At 37.9% G+C, this 20224-nt stretch overlaps 1 protein-coding gene across 2 annotated transcripts in view; it reads right to left on the bottom strand.

Annotated features, from left to right (window-relative positions):
• Window positions 1–20224, bottom strand: part of ADGRD1 (adhesion G protein-coupled receptor D1) — an 827296-nt gene that overhangs the window by 433821 nt on the left and 373251 nt on the right. For both annotated transcript variants that reach the window (XM_089653751.1, XM_089653752.1), the window contains 2 exons: window positions 14268–14341; window positions 3632–3755 (listed from right to left, as the gene is read on the bottom strand). In XM_089653751.1, the coding sequence (XP_089509877.1) occupies window positions 3632–3755; window positions 14268–14341 (198 nt within the window). The remainder of the gene's footprint in view (window positions 1–3631; window positions 3756–14267; window positions 14342–20224) is intronic.

Genomic DNA, 20224 nt, shown 5'->3' with positions numbered 1-20224 from the left:
TAGTTTAACGGACAATTGCGCGGTCATGCAATATGGTACATAAATGAAATTTACATCCTTTTTTTACCCACAAATTGAGCTCTCTTTCGGTGGTATTTGATCACCTGTGCGGTTTTTATTTTTTGCGCTATAAAAAAAAGGCTGACAATTTTGAGGGAAAAAAAACAATATTTTGGACTTTTTGCTATAAAACATGTCCAGTAAAAAAAAAAATGCAAAAATCAAATTTAGTCATAAATTTCTGCCAAAATGCATTCTGCGACATGTCTTTGCTAAAAAAAAACCCAATACGTGTAAATTAATTGGTTTACGTGAAAGTTATAGCGTTTACAAATGGCGGGAAAGATACTGGGATTTTTAGGAGGTTTTTTTAATACTAATAATGGCGGCGATCAGCGAATTATGGCGGCGACCAGTGACTTATGGCAGGACTGCGGGACTGCGGCGGACATTTTGACATTGGGGGGTACTGACTTGGGGTCACTGACATCCCCAAAAACACTAATACAGTGATCAGTGCAAAAAAAAAAACACTGACACTGTACTAATGGCACTGGGGAGGAAGGGGTTAACTTTATTTAGCAGGGAAGGGTTATAGGAGCGAGGGGGAGTGTTTTACTAGGGGGCGGGGTGTGTACTGGGCGGGACAAGGCTGATCGAGAAAGAGAAACTCTTCTTTCTCGATCAGCTCATCCTCAAGCTGACAGGGAAGTGACAGACAGCACAGCTACTGCAGCTGTGCTCTCTGTCACTGTTTGCCGCCAATCGCCGGGACATAGCCACTAAGGAGTGGCTGTGACCCGGCGACTCACATCTGCGGCAGAGAACCGCGGAACAAATAGGGCGACGGCGCGCCTTGCTCGCGCCCCCTATTTGTTTACAAAACACACGTCTTAAAACGTGGTTTTGCCTGTGAGTGCCGCCCTGCCGCCGTATATGTACAGTGGCTGGGCGGCATGCGGTTAAAGGAAATACCCACTTTTGTAATAGACCTTACATAACTGCTATACAAATAATTTTGTAATTTCATATTATCCAAAATTACCACATTGTTTAAATCTGCAGTCAGATAAGATTTTCCAGAACTGCAAGAAAAACTTAGGTATGAATATGTAAATCCAACATTTTATATTACTGATATGTGCCTGCTGTACCATGTACTTGTATGAAAAGGTATCCTGTCCTTTTTGTATCGCTTACTTTGTGTGAAATCCCTGGTGTTCCTGCCAGTCCCTCTGTTTTCTGATTAAAAACTGACTAAGCAGGAGAACACACCAGTTCTCTAGCTGCGCTGGGAACTCATCATCCTCTCCTTTAATAATCAGACTTGTGCTGACACGCCCCCCCTCACAAAGTCATTTACTGGGAAGATCAGTGTTCTGTTGTTTCACCTCCCTGGGCTCATTATGCAGATGAGAAAAGATGGAATGTGATCACTTATTAAAAAAGGGGAAAAAATATTTAGAATGTTTTTTATATGTGTACATAAATGTTTTGCCTTTTGATTCCATGTTAAACGGAATGGGTTATTTTACAAGGTGAGGTTTTACATATACTTTAAATATTGTTAGTAACTATTCCAACATGGCACATATATAAATTCCTATTCAGTTTTCTCCTATTAGAAAATCAGAACTAGAGGTGCTCTGCAGTTCAAAATAACAGGAACACACAAAAGATATGACACTGCACACAGCAAACGACACAAAGCATGACTAAAATATTCAATGTTACCAATCTGCTCTCCATAATTACTGTCCTCCATTATTCAGTAATACCCCATGCTCCAATATAAAATCTTTTAAATCACAACCGTTAAATAGGAGGTAAACGGGTGTCAGATATTTCTCACAATCCACTAAAATTCCAGAGTGACTGTGACTTTTCACATTGGAATTACAGCTTCAAAATACAATATGCAACATGCAGTATTTCCCTGATGCGTGGCACTTACATTACACATTTCACTGATAATATACACTCACTGGCCACTTTATTGGGTACACCTGTTCAATCGCTTGGTAACACAAATTGCTAATCAGCCAATCACATGGCAGCAACTCAATGCATTTAGGCATGTAGACGTGGTGAAAGGGCCTTGCTGAAGTTCAAACTGAGCATCAGAATGGGAAAGAAAGGGGATTTAAATGACTTTGAACGTGGCATGGTTGTTGGTGCCAGACAGGCTGGTCTGAGCATTTAAAAAACTGCTGATCTACTAGGATTTTCACGCACAGCCATCGCTAGGGTTTACAGAGAATGGTCCAAAAAAGAGAAAATATCCAGTGAGCAGCAGTTGTGTGGACGAAAATGCCTTGATGAGGTCAGAAGAGAATGGGAAACTGGTTGCTGCGACATTCAGATGGTAGGGTCAGAATTTGGCATAAACAACATGAAAGCATGGAACCATCCTGCCTTGTATCAACAGTTCAGGCTGGTGGTGGTGTAATGATGTGAGGGATATTTTCTTAGCACTAGCAAGGTGTACCTAATAAAGTGGCCAATGAGTGTATATCCCACTGTTACCTGGCACTGATAATACTGATTGCACTGAAACCAAGCACTAAAAGTACATATTACACTGATGGCTAGCACTAAAAATACACTGATATCCAGTACTGAAAAAAAATTCTAAGTTGTTACTTCTTGACTCTTCCTTAAGCCCAGGACTAATAAGAGAAAGTTGCCTAAATGGCTGACTTTTCAGGCCTCAATACAGGCATTCATCGCTGAACCCTGTCTGGGACACGGGCAGCTGCATAAAAATTAGGGGGTAGGACTTATGCACAGGCAAGCAGCCTTACCAACATAAAATTAAATTGCCGTTTCACTGTGCTGCAGTCTTCATTTTGTGTCTTTTTTGCCCTTCACTGTCTGTTGATTGTTTGACAGTTACCAGAGTAGCAGGCCATGAAGTGCCTGTGCACCTCTGTGAGCTAAAGGAAGCTAATGGTGAGCATGTGGTGTGGATTGGAGTCACTGGGGGACATACTGGGGGACATACTCTGGGTGCAAGACTCTAGTGATGCCACTGACAAGAACTGACTATGTGATTATAACAGGTAGACCCCCACTTAGCACTCAGGAAGTAAGAAGTGACTGGAATCTGTCTATAAGTTTTAAATTAATAGCAGGAAGCAACACTCTACAGTGACGCTTGCCTAAAATCCTTGCAAATTATTAAATTATCCTGGAGTATTTTTTTTTTCACCTTGAAAGTAAATTTCTAGTAGTCCTGCTACATGTTGTAAAATCATTGTGCTATTTGTGGAATATAATGAGATGTGGGTACTGTCACTGTAACACTGTCACTCTGTCATGTATCTTATCACCAAATGACAGGATACACGGGTGCATGATGAACACATTTATAAGGATGCCATGGATATTTTGCTAAATTTGTAATGATAAATCATTCATAAAAAAACTAATTGGGATTAAATAGCCACTCCATGGTACATATAGTGGGATTGTTCAAATAATGGCTTTTCTTTCTGGTATCTGTTAAAAAAACAAGTTTGGCTAATAAGGAGTAATACAGCATACATGACATACTCAGCCCATGGCAAAATGTTATTTTTGGAACATTATATCCCAACGAGGAATAGTTCTAATTTTATATTTTCCTTACCTTGACTGGTACAACTTGCATCAGAATGGCAAAGTTGGTGAGATGATTACATCGACATATGGAGTAATTCAAGTTTCCTTCAACTCGAATGCATCCTTCACTAGACCAAATGCCAGAACCAGAGCTGTAAGGCAGATCAAAGACAACTGATTATGATCTACCCTATGAGTCATCATGAAACACAGTTTTATCACTGTTTTAAAATTTAAAGGTCATATCATGTCGCTAAACATTTAATTGAACCATGTTCTTCTGTGTCTTTGTATTTATCAATAAGACAAGAAATTACATTGTTGTATTTCTGACAGGACAAAAGTGAACATCATCTTTGTGGATTCTGATCTAAAAAATTGGCAAAATTATCTAGAAAATGGAAACATTCTCACATCTTTAACACATATTCTGAATAGGGAAAATGTATGCCATCATGTAGATGGTGATTTCTTCTGTAAACTCAACTGAAATTTGAATTTCTATTATTGTACGAGTACCATAACAAGTGCTTCTAAATAATAAAAATCATCCGGGGCTCTGAAAAATGTCTGTCTTAAGAACTTGGTCGCAGACCACTTAGACTGTGTAAATGTACTGTAAATGAGCTGTGAACCAAAGTTCTTCATCCAACACTTCTGCCCCAGAACACTATACCTACGTTTGATTACTTTAACAGAGAATATAGCAAAACCCTTTTATAAATTTTAAAGTAGGAACTAACTGTTCTAACTTAACAAATGGGACAAAACAGTCTTCATACTTCTCTAGAAAAATGCTGCCTTGGTGCCGCTAGATCCTCAGGAGCTATGTCTGCCCATCTAACTTGAGGATTCCTGAGAACAACTTGACTGCTCTAACTGTTCCACCTAGGAAGTTCTCAAGTAAGAGTGGGGATCTGCCAGGAGCAGCTGGCCAATTAAAATAAAATTGAAGCACTGTGACTACCTCAGGGTGGATAATGGCTTCTCAATTTAAAACGGGGGATATGCCTCTGATACCCTCAACACACTTAGCTGACCAAAAACCACATAAAACCTCAATGTATCACTCATTTTTTGCTAACGTGAATAAAAAAAGGAAATCCCTGTGCTACTAGCACACCTTAATATAGCCCACCCGGTGTGCAAGTGGAAAAACCTAAAGCTACATAAAGAAGATATGTTACCTAGGAGCAGCTACCACTAAAAGGGTAGTCATCACACACTCAAAATAATAATAATGATTATGATAATAATAATAATAATAAGTTTCTTTGAGAAAGTCTGGTATGGACTCAACTAGTCAGGTGGGAGGAGCTAAGTGACATCATCACATCGGGCTGGGCATAAATGTCATCTTGGATTCGTCTTCACTCGCTTGTACTCAGAGCCGGTTGCTGTTATGCTGATATAATTTTAAAGAGTCAGTCTGTGGGTGCAATTTTTTCTTTTTACCAATAAATATGGTTTTACACTATGGAGTCTTCTACTTCTATCTTATGAGTGTTTCAATGAGAAAAACTCTCTAATCCTGTGGAGAGGAGTCTGAACTGGGCAAGAGGGAGAGATTTAAAGTGCTGTTTGACCTCCTGTGTTTATAATGGGGTTCAACTCAGAAAGTGTGGGCGCATGCACTTGTGCACTAAGGTGGTGTTTTAATACACATTGGATGGAGTAAAGGATCATGGAAAGAGTGTGCACTATTTCCTGTGAACATACAATTAGTTGGAACATTTTTCTGGATTTTCTCGCACAAATAATTATATTTGTTTTGAACATGTATTATTACTTGTACACGTGTAACTCACACCAAGAGCACCACCTTGGACCATAGACGGGGCCATAGATTCTTGCTTTTTGGCTTTATAAAAAAAGCACCCCTTGAAGAATGTGGGTCCTCAAGCTTCGAATGGCAAAAAAAGCATCCTGCAGCACATAAACTTTTATACTGCTCCACGAGTCTTTAAGACCCCAACATGACCCAGCTTTTTCCACTCTGGTCTAAGGCTATACATAAGGCTTTCAGAGCTCCTGTCTTTCTTATCTAACCTAGTAAGGTTTTCACCTTTCCTGTCCAATCTTTGCAATGCAAAAATTCCTTTCCGTCAAATCGTCAGGTGAAATTATAGAAAATCACAGTTAATATTAAGAATGACATGAACATACCAGGGTTCGGTATGAGGTTGGCTCAGCGAACATTATATAAGTTTGGGGGATGAGTCCAATTCCCATTGAAGTAAATGGGAGCCGAATGTTTAAAAACAGCAATGGCTAGTCTCCAGCCATATTCAAGGGCTAATATTCAAAGCACAGGGGGCTTCTGGACATTGCCGTGGGGAACATATACCAAAGCAAAAAATAAATAATTCCATTTGACAGGAAGCATTGGTTTTAATAATGCTTAATTGTATATATTAAAAATGCTAAATTCCTTTAGGTACCATGCCTGGAGGATGCCCTAATTCTACTTGTGCATTGGTACAACTGAGTGATGTATGCAAACTATATATAACGGGGCTTCCAGATTCTGATAACCCACAGCCCACCACAACCATTAGGCCGAGGTTTTTGAGGAAGAAGCCCTTCTCATCACCATTTGGACAAGATGCTTTTCCAGGTGGCTGCCCCCTAGCAAAGTACTCCCCATGTTGAGGGCAGGCTTGTTCTGAAAGGGCACACTTGTCACCCCTTTCCCTGGCCATCCAGGCTGCATGCTTGGATGAGAGTCTGGCATGGAGTTTGGGGGGACCCCACTTTTGTATTGCTTTTTTAAAAACCTATACAAGACCTGAAGAGTCACATATGAATATTGGGGGAGGGTGGCACCTCACAGTTTTTTACACAATCCCTACCCCTTTGATTACATTCTGCTTCTGAATCTCTGAACAAGCATAATTCAGTCTGAACTGTGGTTGAGACTGAATGGGCAGCTCCCCCCTGGTTGACATGACCACTTGCTCCTGGTCTTTCCTAACTCCTGTTGTGAGTACATTTTCTCCACCATTTATATGTCGCTGTTGTTCACTCTGCTAGTTGCTAGCAAAGTCTCATGCACTTACATCAAACAAAACAAAGGGGTTAAGCATCTTTTTCATTTCATTGCCCCTAGCAGCCTCTTACACACTTTAGCAAAACCGACTGGGAAATCACCACAATAAAAATAATGGCTGTGTAAACACATCACTTGGTAGACGAGTTTTATTCGACAACTAAATGATGTGCCATATTATTGGAATTGCTAATGCGTGCAAATACTGGTGAATAGAGAATGGGCTGCTATTCCCGTTAGGCTGTTATAAGGGAACATGTGTTGAAACTGGAAAATTAGTGTCAAAATTACTTAAACTTCAATTTCCGTATATCTTTATTTGATCTACATAATGTGAAAGTAATGTGACCTAACATTTGTGTAATACAGGCATGTGGAAACACTATATTTTGGCTTATGTAAAAAGATAATGGAAAAAGCAAAGATGAGTGGTAAAACATACCAATCAGATTTAACTAAATGTTAATTAGGAACAATAAAAAAAACTGCATCTGATTGGGCAATGTAGGGCCATAACTTTTTAGATTAAGCTTTAAGTTATTAAATGAGACTGTCAAGAATGCTGTAAACTATCAACAGCATATGAATGAAAAACTCCTCAAACTTCCTTAGCATCCAAAATATATTAGAATGAAAGACAGAATTCCACAATCTTACATCATGAAAAATAGAAAGCATAACAGTGTCTGCAGGTGTTATGTTATTTTCAGGACATTGATGTTTATAGAATTAACCCCTTCACGCCGACATCACAAATATGCAGCCTCACAGAACTGGGCTTTTTTCCGTGGGGCCGCATATTAGCATACTTGTCTTTGTGCTGGGAATGCACCACACAGCACGCTCCCAGCACAAAGACCGGGGTGTCACTGAGAGCCCGGGACCCATTCTAACGATTGGGACCCAGGACTCCCAATTCTAGGTCACATGATCGCTGTGATAGCCTCTGATTGACTATCACAGTAATCAGTCACTGTACAGCCCACCCCCCTTGTTTTTTTTCCTCTCTGAATGGAGGAAAGACATACATTGTATCTCTCTCTCTCTATCCTTGCATAGAGAAAAAAACAACTGTTTGTTAAAAAAATTATAAACTTTTGTTTATAAAAAGTTTAAAGTTTATAAAATTCTCACTGAGTTAGACACACACGCAAAGCCGATGTATATAGTAAAATGGGAAAGGGATTTGGGAATAGAAATAGATGAAGACAAAGAAAGGAAAATATATAGACTAACACACGAGAATATAAGCATGAGAGGTGTGGAGGTAAATTATAAGTGTTTAACAAGATGGCACATTGCACCGAACGTAGAATATAAGATGAATGGGGAGAATACACTGGAGTGTTGGCGGGGGTGTGGAAAGATAGGTACGTTATATCACATATGGTGGGAGTGCCCAAAGATTCAAGGTTTTTGGGGGACAATGGTACATTTGATTGGGATAATATCTGGGATAAAGATAGGATTGGATTCAGAGTTGTGTCTATTACACAGTACAGAACTATCAGTGAACAAATACAAAGATTCGGGCATATGGTATTATCTAAATGCGGCAAAGGGTCTGATACCTACGTTTTGGCATAGGTCAGAGGTGCCGAGAGAAGAGGACTGGGTGGAAAGAGTGAACAAGATATGTAGGATGGAGAAACTGTATTATATGCAAGAAGACAAGATGGGGTTATATTATAGGAGGTGGGGAAAATGGGAAGATTTTGTGTCCAAGGTGAAATATATGAAGCAGTAGAGTGGGATATGTGAAAATATTTAAGAAAAGATATAATGGAAAAATGCAGAGTGGGTGGTTTTAAGGGGGGCGGGGGTAGGTTTGTAGGGTGGGGGGGTATTAGGCGGTGGGGGGGTAATGGGAATAAAGATAGAAAGGGATATAAATGACGATTTTGTATGTTATATTAAAGTAATGATGAAACGTGTTTTATATGAGAAATTGGTGAATATTTAAATTAAAAAAAAAAAGAGAAATAAATATTAAAAAAGAAAAAATACCTAGATCAAGGTTAGATCTAGTTCAGTGCCAGGGTTAGTGTTTGGGTCAAGGTTAGGGTCAAAGGTCGGGATAAAAAAATTGGTGTCAGTGTGTTTTAGGTAAAAAAAAACAACAAAAAAACAAAATGCACACAATTGTTTCTGGGCTGTACTACGGGTACAAACAACAAATAACATACACATATATGGTATTGCTGTGATTGACAAGAGCTGTAAAATTTATCTTGGGTTGTTCTTTGGTGGTAGGTTACGGTAGTAACAAGAAACACACAGCTAAATTAAAAAAGTTTCTTTTTTACTATTTTGGGCCAGTTTTCCTTTGATAATAAAAAAATCAGGAGATATCCATTACCATTTACCACCAAATGAAAGCCCAATTTGTCCTAAAAAAAAACAAGGTATAATGCACCTGGATGTACAAAGTAGTTGTGATGATATGTACAGTTTTACTAACACATGTCAAAGTTGAAAATTGTGCTTAGGTGTTAAGATTTGTTTTACACTTAGGCGCGAAGGAGTTAAAAAAAAATGTTACCTGTGATCCATCTTATATGTCACAGTCAAAAGCACTATATGGCTTTTAAGAAAAATAAAGATAAATAAAAACCAAAAGTTGATTTAAAAAAACTTCACAACATATAATTCCCATGGAAAATTATCAACTCAATATACTTCCTAATGAGCTTCTTGCATTTAACAGTTGAATAACAAGGGCGGGTGCTCAGCTTGGAGAGTCAAAGGCATTGTATGTGGTCTATACCAAGAATCCAAGGGTCTTAACAGGGATACAGTGGTTGATTTAAAAGTTAAACCTGGTACTTGGAGGCTGGTTAGAGAGCTATTTTAAATATTTTATTGCTAAAGCCCATCTTGTTTGTCTTCCATCCTGACTGTGAAATTCTGTCTCATGTTGGGGAGGATGAACAATGTAAGGGCAGGCATGTGTGAACACTGGATCTGCATTATATGACTTTACGTAAAGATGGCCATATGCTAGTAGATTTTCAAATGAACATGCATGCAACTTTGTATATGTATGAACATATGCACAAGAATTCCCATCAGTGCATTTGATGACTTAATGAATGTCTTTCTAAAGTCCTTCACAAAATGCTTGCTTTTAACTTTCGATTTTGGACTTTCCTGAATAAAAAACCACAATCACTTTTAAACATTTAACATAAAAATAGTGCAGCGCTGAAATGGTGACAATATGACAGAAAAATAGTCCACTAAAAGTCTTGTTCATATGAACGTATCCAGTGTCAGATGTGAATTCAGAATTGGTGATCCGTGTGGAAATGGCTGGAAAACGCACTCACCAGAAGTAAGACACATAAACGCAGTGTGCATTTAAAGCTCATGGGTCATCAATCCAGAGGGAAGTAAAGCTGGTCCGATTACAGGAATGGTGGGTCACTCCTCCGTAAATGCAGCAACAGATCTTCCTTCTCACGATTAGAAGTAGAATTCCAAAATCCAGGTTCTGCAAGCAAAAGCTCCTTCATGGACATACTGAAGGTCTTCCGATGTAGCTGACATGGCATCCCACCAAAGCAAACAACAGATCCTCATGATGGAAGAAACCAACCATTGTCGTAAGCCACAGAGCCGCGTCACGGCACCCTGAGTATCTGTGGTCCTAACTCTACAAGTCTCTTTAGACTTGTAGAGTTAGGACCACAGATACTCAGGGTGCCGTGACGCGGCTCTGTGGCTTACGACAATGGTTGGTTTCTTCCATCATGAGGATCTGTTGTTTGCTTTGGTGGGATGCCATGTCAGCTACATCGGAAGACCTTCAGTATGTCCATGAAGGAGCTTTTGCTTGCAGAACCTGGATCTTGGAATTCTACTTCTAATCGTGAGAAGGAAGATCTGTTGCTGCATTTACGGAGGAGTGACCCACCATTCCTGTAATCGGACCAGCTTTACTTCCCTCTGGATTGATGACCCATGAGCTTTAAATGCACACTGCGTTTATGTGTCTTACTTCTGGTGAGTGCGTTTTCCAGCCATTTCCACACGGATCACCAATTCTGAATTCACATCTGACACTGGATACGTTCATATGAACAAGACTTTTAGTGGACTATTTTTCTGTCATATTGTCACCATTTCAGCGCTGCACTATTTTTATGTTATTGCTTTTAAGTTTTATTGGTTGCTTAGAGTGCTCAGCCGCTATCAGGATCAGGATTAGCGCTCACTGCTGTTGTTTTCTTATTTATCGCTTATTACTTTTAAACATTTGTTCATTCAACAAAATTTTAAATTCTGCTCCTTTTTTATACTATTACAGAACAGTGAATATATAGCGTATATAGTATTATTACTGTAATAATATCAGCCCATACCAGAACCCCAACTCCACCTCATCGGGGGGGAGCTCTATGCCCGCTACTGATCCAGCCATGGGCCCATCCATCTGGTCCATCAAGAGTCACTCTCATCTTATCAGTCCATAAAACCTTTGAAGAATCTGTCTTTAGATATTTCTTGGCCCAGTATTAATGTTTCAACATATGTGTCTTGTTGAGTGGTGGTCAGGTTTCAGCCTTCCTTACCTTGGCCATGTCTCTGAACACTGAACACCTTGTACTTCTGGGCACTCCAGGTAGGTTGCAGTTCTGGAATATGACAGCACTGGAGGATAATGGGTTCCTGATAGCTTTATGTTTTATTCTTCTCAAATCTTTGGCAATTAATTCACATTTTTTTTTCTCAACATGTTTCTTTCAACCCTGTTGACTATTTGCAACAAAAACTTTGATGGTTCTGTGATCATGCCCCAATATCGTAGCAATTTCACGAGTGCTGCATCCCTCTAAAAGATGTTTTACAATTTTTGACTTTTCAGAGTCAGTTAAATCTCTTTTTTGGCAATTTTGCTTGAGGAGAAGAAGCTGCCTAATAATTATGCACACCTTGATATAGGGTGTTGATCTCCTTAGACCCCATCCTCCCTCATTACACAAATACACATCACCTGATATGCTTGAATCCAATAAGCATTGAAGGTTATACAGCTTGGAGTTGTACAATATGCATAAAAATGATGATTTAGTAAAAAAAAAAAACACTTAATAAGTGTGCACACAGTGTAGATAAGTATTGAAAAGAAGATATGTAAAAAAAGATTAGCTGGCTATATGATGAATATGTGTTAACATTATGTGTTAATGTTTTAAAAACCCTGTCTCTCTGAATGAATTATATATGTACCTAAAGGCAGGCATATCTATGTATTACATATTTAGACTCTGCTTTGTAAATTGCTGTGCTACACAATTATGTTTATTTTAATTAGAGACTGTTCTCTGAATGTTCACTTAACATAGTAAATAGGTTAAAGCACTGTACACTTTGAACACCCAATTATGTAAAGGTTAATTTAACAAACAGGCTTTGGTCTTGTACATGATTTGAAAACTGAAGTGAACACACCTTTGTTCACTGTGTCAGTCTAAGTAAATGTTCACTTAGCAAAGACAACAATATTCACTTTGCTAAGTGAAAATGCTCCAATCTTTAATTAAAACAAAATCAACAATGTTTATGTTACTGGTCTTTGTCACAAATATGAGTTGCAATTACAAACAATGCACTGCCCATGTGGCTCATAATATTTCTCGACAGTTGATAGGAGAAAGACAGATCACTTGACAGTGAAGGCTCCATCTGGTGACTAATCTACTAATCTCAATATTTAAAATAAATAACAATAAAGGAAGTGCAACCTTGTGAAATGTGAGATGATGTGGTGATATCAAAATTGACTTTAAAGGACAGCTGTGCCTTTACTATACTTTAAGGCAAAATTCCAGTTGTTCTTTAAGGCAGCGTAGCCCTTTCCTACCTTCCCCTGTCCCTGTTCCAGCAACCTTTTGGGGGCCTGCCTGGCTTTCTTTCAAAAGCATCCCTGATTGGACTAAGTCATTCTTTTCATGCATACCGCAGGCCTTGCTGTTGGGAGCCATACTCATGGTGGTCTCCAGTGGTCCTGCAGAGTATGGCTTTCCCCAAAGGAATAGACCCATGGCACCCATGCACAGAATGAAGAAGCCATGATGGAGAGTGTTTTTCAGAAGACTGGCTGTGCAGCACAGGCAGGACCACACAGTGAAAATTACTAGAACAGGAACAGAGGTTAGTTCTGGATAAAGATACAGTTGTCCTTTTATTTATACAACGTATTAATAATAACTTACAGTATTTGCTCACTGAAAATACACTATACGTTCCCTTGAACTGCAGTAATCTGTAACAACTCTGTGAAGATAGTCCACTTAAAAAATTACTTCTGATTGGTATAAATGAGTGCATTCAAATAAAAAATAATGTTTTACTAAATAAGGGCACATATATAAGCACTACTGTGTTAAAGAAGTAAAAGGTAGTGGCATGCTTATGTTAGGAAATAGCATGGAGGGGCATAGTAGGTGCCTAGCCTAAAACACCAAAATTGTTAGAAACAGCTAGGGGTTCACAGTTTAAGCAGTGCAAAGTTTATTATTTGCTAACAGCAAACTTTTGTTTTCTTTTTTTTTTTTTTTGCTGCAAGGCTTCCCTTGTCCATACCCATGCCCATTTTAGGGGATGGTATTTGGAGGGGGTTTATTTATTTAGGGGATATATTGTTTTTGATTTTATGTTGATAGTGCCTTTTTTTAGATTAAATTTTTTTTTCTGCTAGCCTTCCCTTTGAAGAAAGTGGGATTTCGTTTTCGAGTTTTCGAGTTTTTATTTTATGCTGATAGAGCCTTTTTAAGTTTGGCGGTGCTTAAAGCTGAGCATTTGCTTGCAACTAAGCTGCCTTTTGTTCACAGCAACCACTGCATTGTTTGAAAAAAAATTAAGGCAAGAACAGTTTCACATAATTTCACTTGCATTCAACACCCCCCCCACAAACACCCACACACACACCACCCACAGATAAATAAAGGTAAACACCAATTAGGCCTATTTTTCCTGAATAAAATTGTTCTGCTGCTAGCCATTTTACACTGCTGTATCCTCTGCAGTAACTCAGTTCTTGCAAGCCCCAGCCAATTGCTCTTTGCCACCACGTGAGTATTTCTTGATCAATTTTATACATAAATTGGGAGCCAGCTGTAAAAAAGAGACACAGGCTCACTGCTGCTGTGGCCATGAGATTTTTTTAACCACTTGAAATAATTGAAAAAGCCTAATTCTAAGTATTTGTGTTTTTTCAATATTGCACTTCAAGCCACATGAAAAGACCCCCTCCGCACTGAACTGTATTTTTTTTATTTTTATATTTTTTGCATTTTTTGCCCAATCTTTTTTACAGTAGTTTGTCGATTAGCCCTAAAATTGGCCAGAATTTACAAAAATTCGCACCTCCTAGTCTTCAGTGGAATTTGACTCTAATTTTTTTGTAACAAGATTCACAAAACCCTTGAAAAACAGAACATAAACAAGTATACAAATAAGGACATCTGATTTAAAATGATGGACTCCAAAAAAGTCAACATAACAGCCAGGCACCCAGCATTTTTTCAAAGGCGGTCATCATGGCAGCTTTCATATTGCTCTTAAGAAAGTTTTAATTTAATGGTATCTAAATGCAGATATAATCACTGACCTGAAATCCAGAAAAGCACAGTAGAGGTGGACATGGTTACTATTGTTGACAGCTTCAATATAGAGTCGAGGTGTCTAAAATTAAAAAAAAAATGCATCATGAATGCAGCAGATTCATTTTCACTTAGTTTCTAAATCAAACATATTTTTATCATAAATACTAATCAGCAATATGGACAACAACATTGTGTCACAGACAACGACAGCCATTCAGAAAATATCAAGTTAGAATAGACAAGCTAAATATATGCAGTATAATATATGTGACCACCTTAGAGGCAGGTTTTTGGCTCAGCAGTGTCTCTGGGGGTGTACAGTACCGTATAAGCTCAGAATGGAGCAAAATGAAACTTACATAGGGCTTAATTTCTTTACTCCCATTGGAAAGAAAAGTGAGTACTTGCAGCTGGGAAAAAAGTGAACCTGTCACTTTGCCCTGCCTTCACAAAATTAAGCACATGGCAGAAAATGCTTTTTAAGGAAAAAAAGATTTTAAAAAACTTAAGCATTAGATGTGATCCAATTATATCTCCCATACTTGGCCTAGGTATAGATTGGTGCCCAGTTCAAAAGTCCATGTCACAAAAAGGTCAAATTGAAGTAATTATTGAACAAAGATAACAAAGCTTTTTTGTGTTATAAACTTTTGTACTGGGTGACCCTCAATACCCACCCCAGAGTTTTTCCATCCACTGAGTGTTCTCTGAGAGACCATCAGAGAGGCAGTAGCCTAAGAACAGGTCCATCTACAGAGCATCTTTACTGCACCTTAGCCCCTGCGAAAAACAACTGAATTCTATGATATTCCCAATAATATCAATATCTTGCCCCTATCAGTCCATTGCTATCACACCTACACATCATCTATCTCTCAATACAAAATCATTTGCAAAAATGATACAATGCAGTTATGAGACATGATTTGCTAATAAAATTAGATAGAAACTCACCACATAAGACCTAAAGTAACATACAAAATATCAAAAAGGAAATGATGACTCTGCATAGGAAATTGTGTTTATAAGTGATCCAAGTTAGATGATTTAAAGTTATACAGATTTTTATTAGTATGGATAAGCTTAGAACCATATTAACTGCTAACTGCCATAGAATTGGCAGAAAACTTTTTTCTTGGATGTACAATCAGTTAGAAAAAAATAATAGACCAATGTGACTTACATATTAGTGAAAAGGGGCTGCAGCAAAATGGTCAGGAAGAAAGAAGAAGGAAGACCTATCTTTGATATCACTTAAAGTCCTTTATTAATATAACTGTGCCTGAAAGTTGGACTGCATATATTTGACTATACATCATGCTTGAAACTGATAGCATATGATCAACATCTTTAAGCTATGATAACTTGTTAAAGATTAGAAATAGATCTACCGAGCCCAGATATTAAAAAGGTCTCATAGTCAGTTCTTCTAAGTACCCTGATCTCTTCAAGCAGGAACTTATCCGCCATAAGGGGTCATTCTCCAACTGGTTGAGATTTTACTTTCCAATACTTTGGAATCAATTATTCTCCAGAAGTGATGTCATCATGACAGGAAGTGACAAGGTGTAGGTCACAGGAAGTGATCTTTCTTGATTGCCTCACTGGAACATGGTTCCTAGATTGGTTTGGTGCCATTTTGGAGGGCTTTGATTTGCCCTGGATTTATATGTGACTGTATGAGTGGAAATATATAAGGAGCAGAGCCTTATGGGTCGGTCTGGCAACCATTTTGTTGAATACTATAGATGGTGAATACAAAAAGTGTGAGCAAGACTTTTTGGTAAGTTACATCAACAGTTTTTGTTACTTTATTTTTTTAATGGGAACATCTTTTCAATGATAGATCTAATTGGGGGGCCTTCCTTCTTTTCTTTTTTCTTTTGTTTATTGAAGGTTTTGTATCTATAATGGAATAAATCTATTTAGCTAGTGAATCAATTTGATTTTCAGTCTTTACAGTTCTCCCTTCTCGGAGATACCTTTTGGCGATAACATCTTTTCTTCACATGGAAGGTATAAAATACATGCTTTTAAGAAACTGTTGTTGATTTGTTATATCAGTTTCTACTAAGAGTTTATTATATTTGTATGCTCTTTTATTTATAGAAAATCATATATACCTCTGTGTTAGAAAATGGGCTTGTTGAGCCCTCTACAACCCCATTTAGTGGTAAGATCCAGGTAGTAAGGATATGTTATTACGTTTAGTTTACTCTGCTATATGGAGTAACTAAATGATGTATGGCCTTTTGTGCAGGGCATTCATGTGGGGACCTACAGCACCTCCTTGTACTCCCCTGGCTAAACACTCCTTTGGGATGTTGCTCTTCATTGACACATTGTAGCATTAAGTATTTTACTGTAAAGAAAGTTCTCAATGTACAAGCTGTAAGTATTATACACTGGTATGACTACTATTGATCTTTCATGTTTTGTATGTAGATGTTATTATGTCTCTGCATTCATACCTTAGGTTGACCATCATGTCTCCATATGAAGATTTTGTGAAAAATGTAAACGCATTGGGGTTTCATCTACTTACATGTGCTTGTTTCCTGTAGATGTGAGGATGGTTTCTGTTTATATAAACTTGTGGTGGATCAGGTGCTAATTTTATATAATGTTTTTAATGAAATTGAACAGTGAGCACAAACGTAAAATATGGAAGCAGCTGGCACAATGTGGCAAACCCTCCACTTCCACTGTACAAACACAAACAAAAGGTGCAGCACTAATACAAGTGAAAAAAAATGTGAACATAATACACTACCATGCAGTATTGCAGTGTACCAAAATTGTATAAATAATGACCAAAATGTAAATGTCCAACATATTGCAAAAAGAAGGTAACAAATATGTGAATATAATTCACTATCAGACTGTATTAAAGTGTTCCAAAAAAATATTCTTGTGTGCCAATAATGACCAGAATAGTCCAACGTGTGGTGTGAACCAGTAGTGACCAGTAATAACGGTGACTTCTGTGACTTCTGTGATGCTCCTCCACCACTATGCACTCACCAGAAGTAAAAAGCAGGTGCAGGTGTTTCCAATGAAGGTTCTTGTTAATGTTACAGCATACAAAGAAATATTAAACAACTGTGTGCTTCCAACCTTATGATGACAGTTTTAGGACATAACTGTCCAAAAGTCAAGTCCAAAAAGATATGGTTTGATGAGCTTGGAGTGGAGGAACCTGAGTTGCCTTCACAGAGCCTTGACCTCAACCCTATTGAAAATCTTTGGGACATACGCAAATGGCTGTTGCTTGCCAGACCTCATTCAACATCAGCACTAGACCTCACAAATGCTCTTTTTACTAAATGGGCCAAATTCCTACAGACACAGTGGAACCTGTTATAGCCCCAAAGTGTTGTTCAGTTGTGTATCAATGCTCATATTTTTGGAATGGCATATTTAACAAACTTGTATATTGTAGGTGTGATGGTCAGGCGTCCACAAACGCTTGATCATATAGTGTATTGTGAGCTTTTAGTTGCATTAATATGTTGGATATTGCTAGTGATATGACCATGTACTGGAAAAAATATAAGGAAACAATCTGTTACAGAAAGATGTCTCATAATGTATTGTACCATAAGGTTGGACATGCTTCTCCTAGGTACACATCTGTGCCATCTACTTGTTTAAATTGAGAGTGTGTCTCAGGCACTTTCAAGTTTACTTTTGTAACAAAGCTTCAGATATAAATTTTGCTTACTGCACTTAGTGTTTGAACTCAAAGATTCCTCCAATTTCTTTGTGGCACTTTGGTATTTTGCTTTGCAATTTCCGTTATCTAAGATCCTGGAAAGTCTTTTAAATTTCACTGTTGTCTTGTGTGCTACCTAACCCGAGCTATGCCTTTTCTGAAAATCTGTTGAGTGCTACTTTTTCTTATTTGTGTCTAAATCATGATTTTATCTATTTGCTGTCCTGTCATTACTAGTTTACATACTACTGTCTTGTTCTTAATTTAACATCATGCATATCATGACTGGCAATTGTCACTCTTGAAGGAAACCTGAGGGTTGTGGTTTGAGAGCATAATGCAGCAAAAACCATTCTTCTGATTGTTACTTGTGTAGACCAGATGCTACCTAGACTCCAAGGTATCCATGTCACTCACTGGTTACCCAACCCAAAACAACAACAGCTCTACATTAAAGAGCAACCCTAATGCTCCCTCTTCAGATGTTATACTTCATCTCTCCCGCTTGCATCATATGCATGCACGCTTGATCGGACCACACACAAGTGAAAAACGGCTGTGCAAACAAAACAAATCATCCTTATTGATCAACATTTTTTACATAGCAATAATTCAAGAACAAAGCATTAAGTCAGTACATTAATTTTTAAACTAGCATGGTTTGGTATGGTTTTTTTGGCACCAGAATTTCAACATAAAGTTTTTCACAATTTTGACACAAAAGTCTTACTACATGACTTTTACACGTATCACACCTGACAAAGTAATAGTCACTTAGGGATCCTAAGCTTAAAACTAGCTTCCTATATTTATCATCATGGTGAAAAATACAAAAATACAATGTTATTATGGCAATAAACACTATCACAGTGATATTAAACATTTCCTAAAGCACAGCTTTCCAATTTCTCCAATCTCTAGAACACCAAATTATTGGTGCTTGGAAACCTGTGTGAATATTTCTACATACTTTGTGAACAGCATAAAATGTGAGTGTTGGTAGTGCAGTATATTTCCTTTTTGGAGCATGATTTAACTTATGTTTGTAGGAATTGTGGATGTGCTAAATGTGGGAAAGAGCAATGCTAGGAGTCTAGCTTTGGCTAGGGAGAACTTTTTCATTTGAAAACATTGATCTGCAATCTTTTCTTATTAAGAGAAGCCACAAGATGACTTTCCATAGAGAGCAAATTGGCTTTTGTTTAAAACACTATGTTTCTCTGGTTTAACTGAGCATGAAAGTTCATCTTTGAGCTACTTCTGATTATGCTTCTGCCATTGATTTTATGACAAGGACACCAGCAAGCTTTATATAATGCTTTTTGCTAGTTGTCAAACTAAGAAAAACCTGATTTTAGTTCACTGAACCTGTTCAGATATATGTAAGGGTTGGCCCTTAAAATATACAGTAATATAAATACATTGGTTACAGCCATCAAAAGAAATACATATCTTATACGCTCCATTTATACTTGGCTTTTACGTAAGAGATCTGATAAATGAAATTCACTTATTGGCAGATTGAGAGGCTCTCTAAGGGTCCTTATTTAAAAAATGTCTGGCTGTGGAAAGCCATAATAAAATGTTCTTTCTATAGCCAGTTCCACATAATCCATTATTGTCAAATTTTGCCATGCATAATCTTCACATTTTTCAGCAGGATGTAACACTATCTGCTTATCTTATTAACACCAGTGTAAAGTTGGTTTAAACAGACTGCTTACACTTTGGAAAGTGATATGGGACAGTTTAGCACATTATGCAATAGTAAGACTCACTAACCAGAGTGCTGGGTTACCAACAGTTTATCATCCATCTCTCAGCACCTAGTGACACAATACCTCAAGGAAGGTGTGCTCTAAAAACTCTTTCAATATGCAGAAAGGGCTCTGCTAGAAATACTGGGGGTGAAGACCTTAATATGTGCCCTGGCAGTAATTTGAGTGTATTGCTTCCAAATTAGCTTTAGCAGAGAGAATTCTCCTACAAAATGCAGATGTAACCTGTACCGTGCCATTTTGCATCCTTTCTGGACTTGGAAATGTATCTTGTAAGGGTTAGGGATAAAGGAAAAAAAAATAGTAGGATCAATGTGTTTTCTCTTAATAGGGCGTCCTTATCTTAACAGATTAGTTCCTGTTTTGTTACTTTAGCCAAACAGGAGTCAATTTTTGTAGCAATAGAGGTAATAACACTAGCAATAGCTAGTAGTTAGAATAGAGGCAGCACCAATTATAGATGTAAAAA

The sequence above is a fragment of the Staurois parvus genome, unplaced genomic scaffold (genome assembly GCF_062004578.1).
Source record: "Staurois parvus isolate SC_StPar_1 unplaced genomic scaffold, SC_StPar_1.0 ptg000719l, whole genome shotgun sequence".
NCBI classification, from domain to species: Eukaryota; Metazoa; Chordata; class Amphibia; order Anura; family Ranidae; genus Staurois; species Staurois parvus.
Note: the sequence above shows the minus strand (reverse complement) of the source record. Positions and strands in the feature narration are given on the sequence as shown.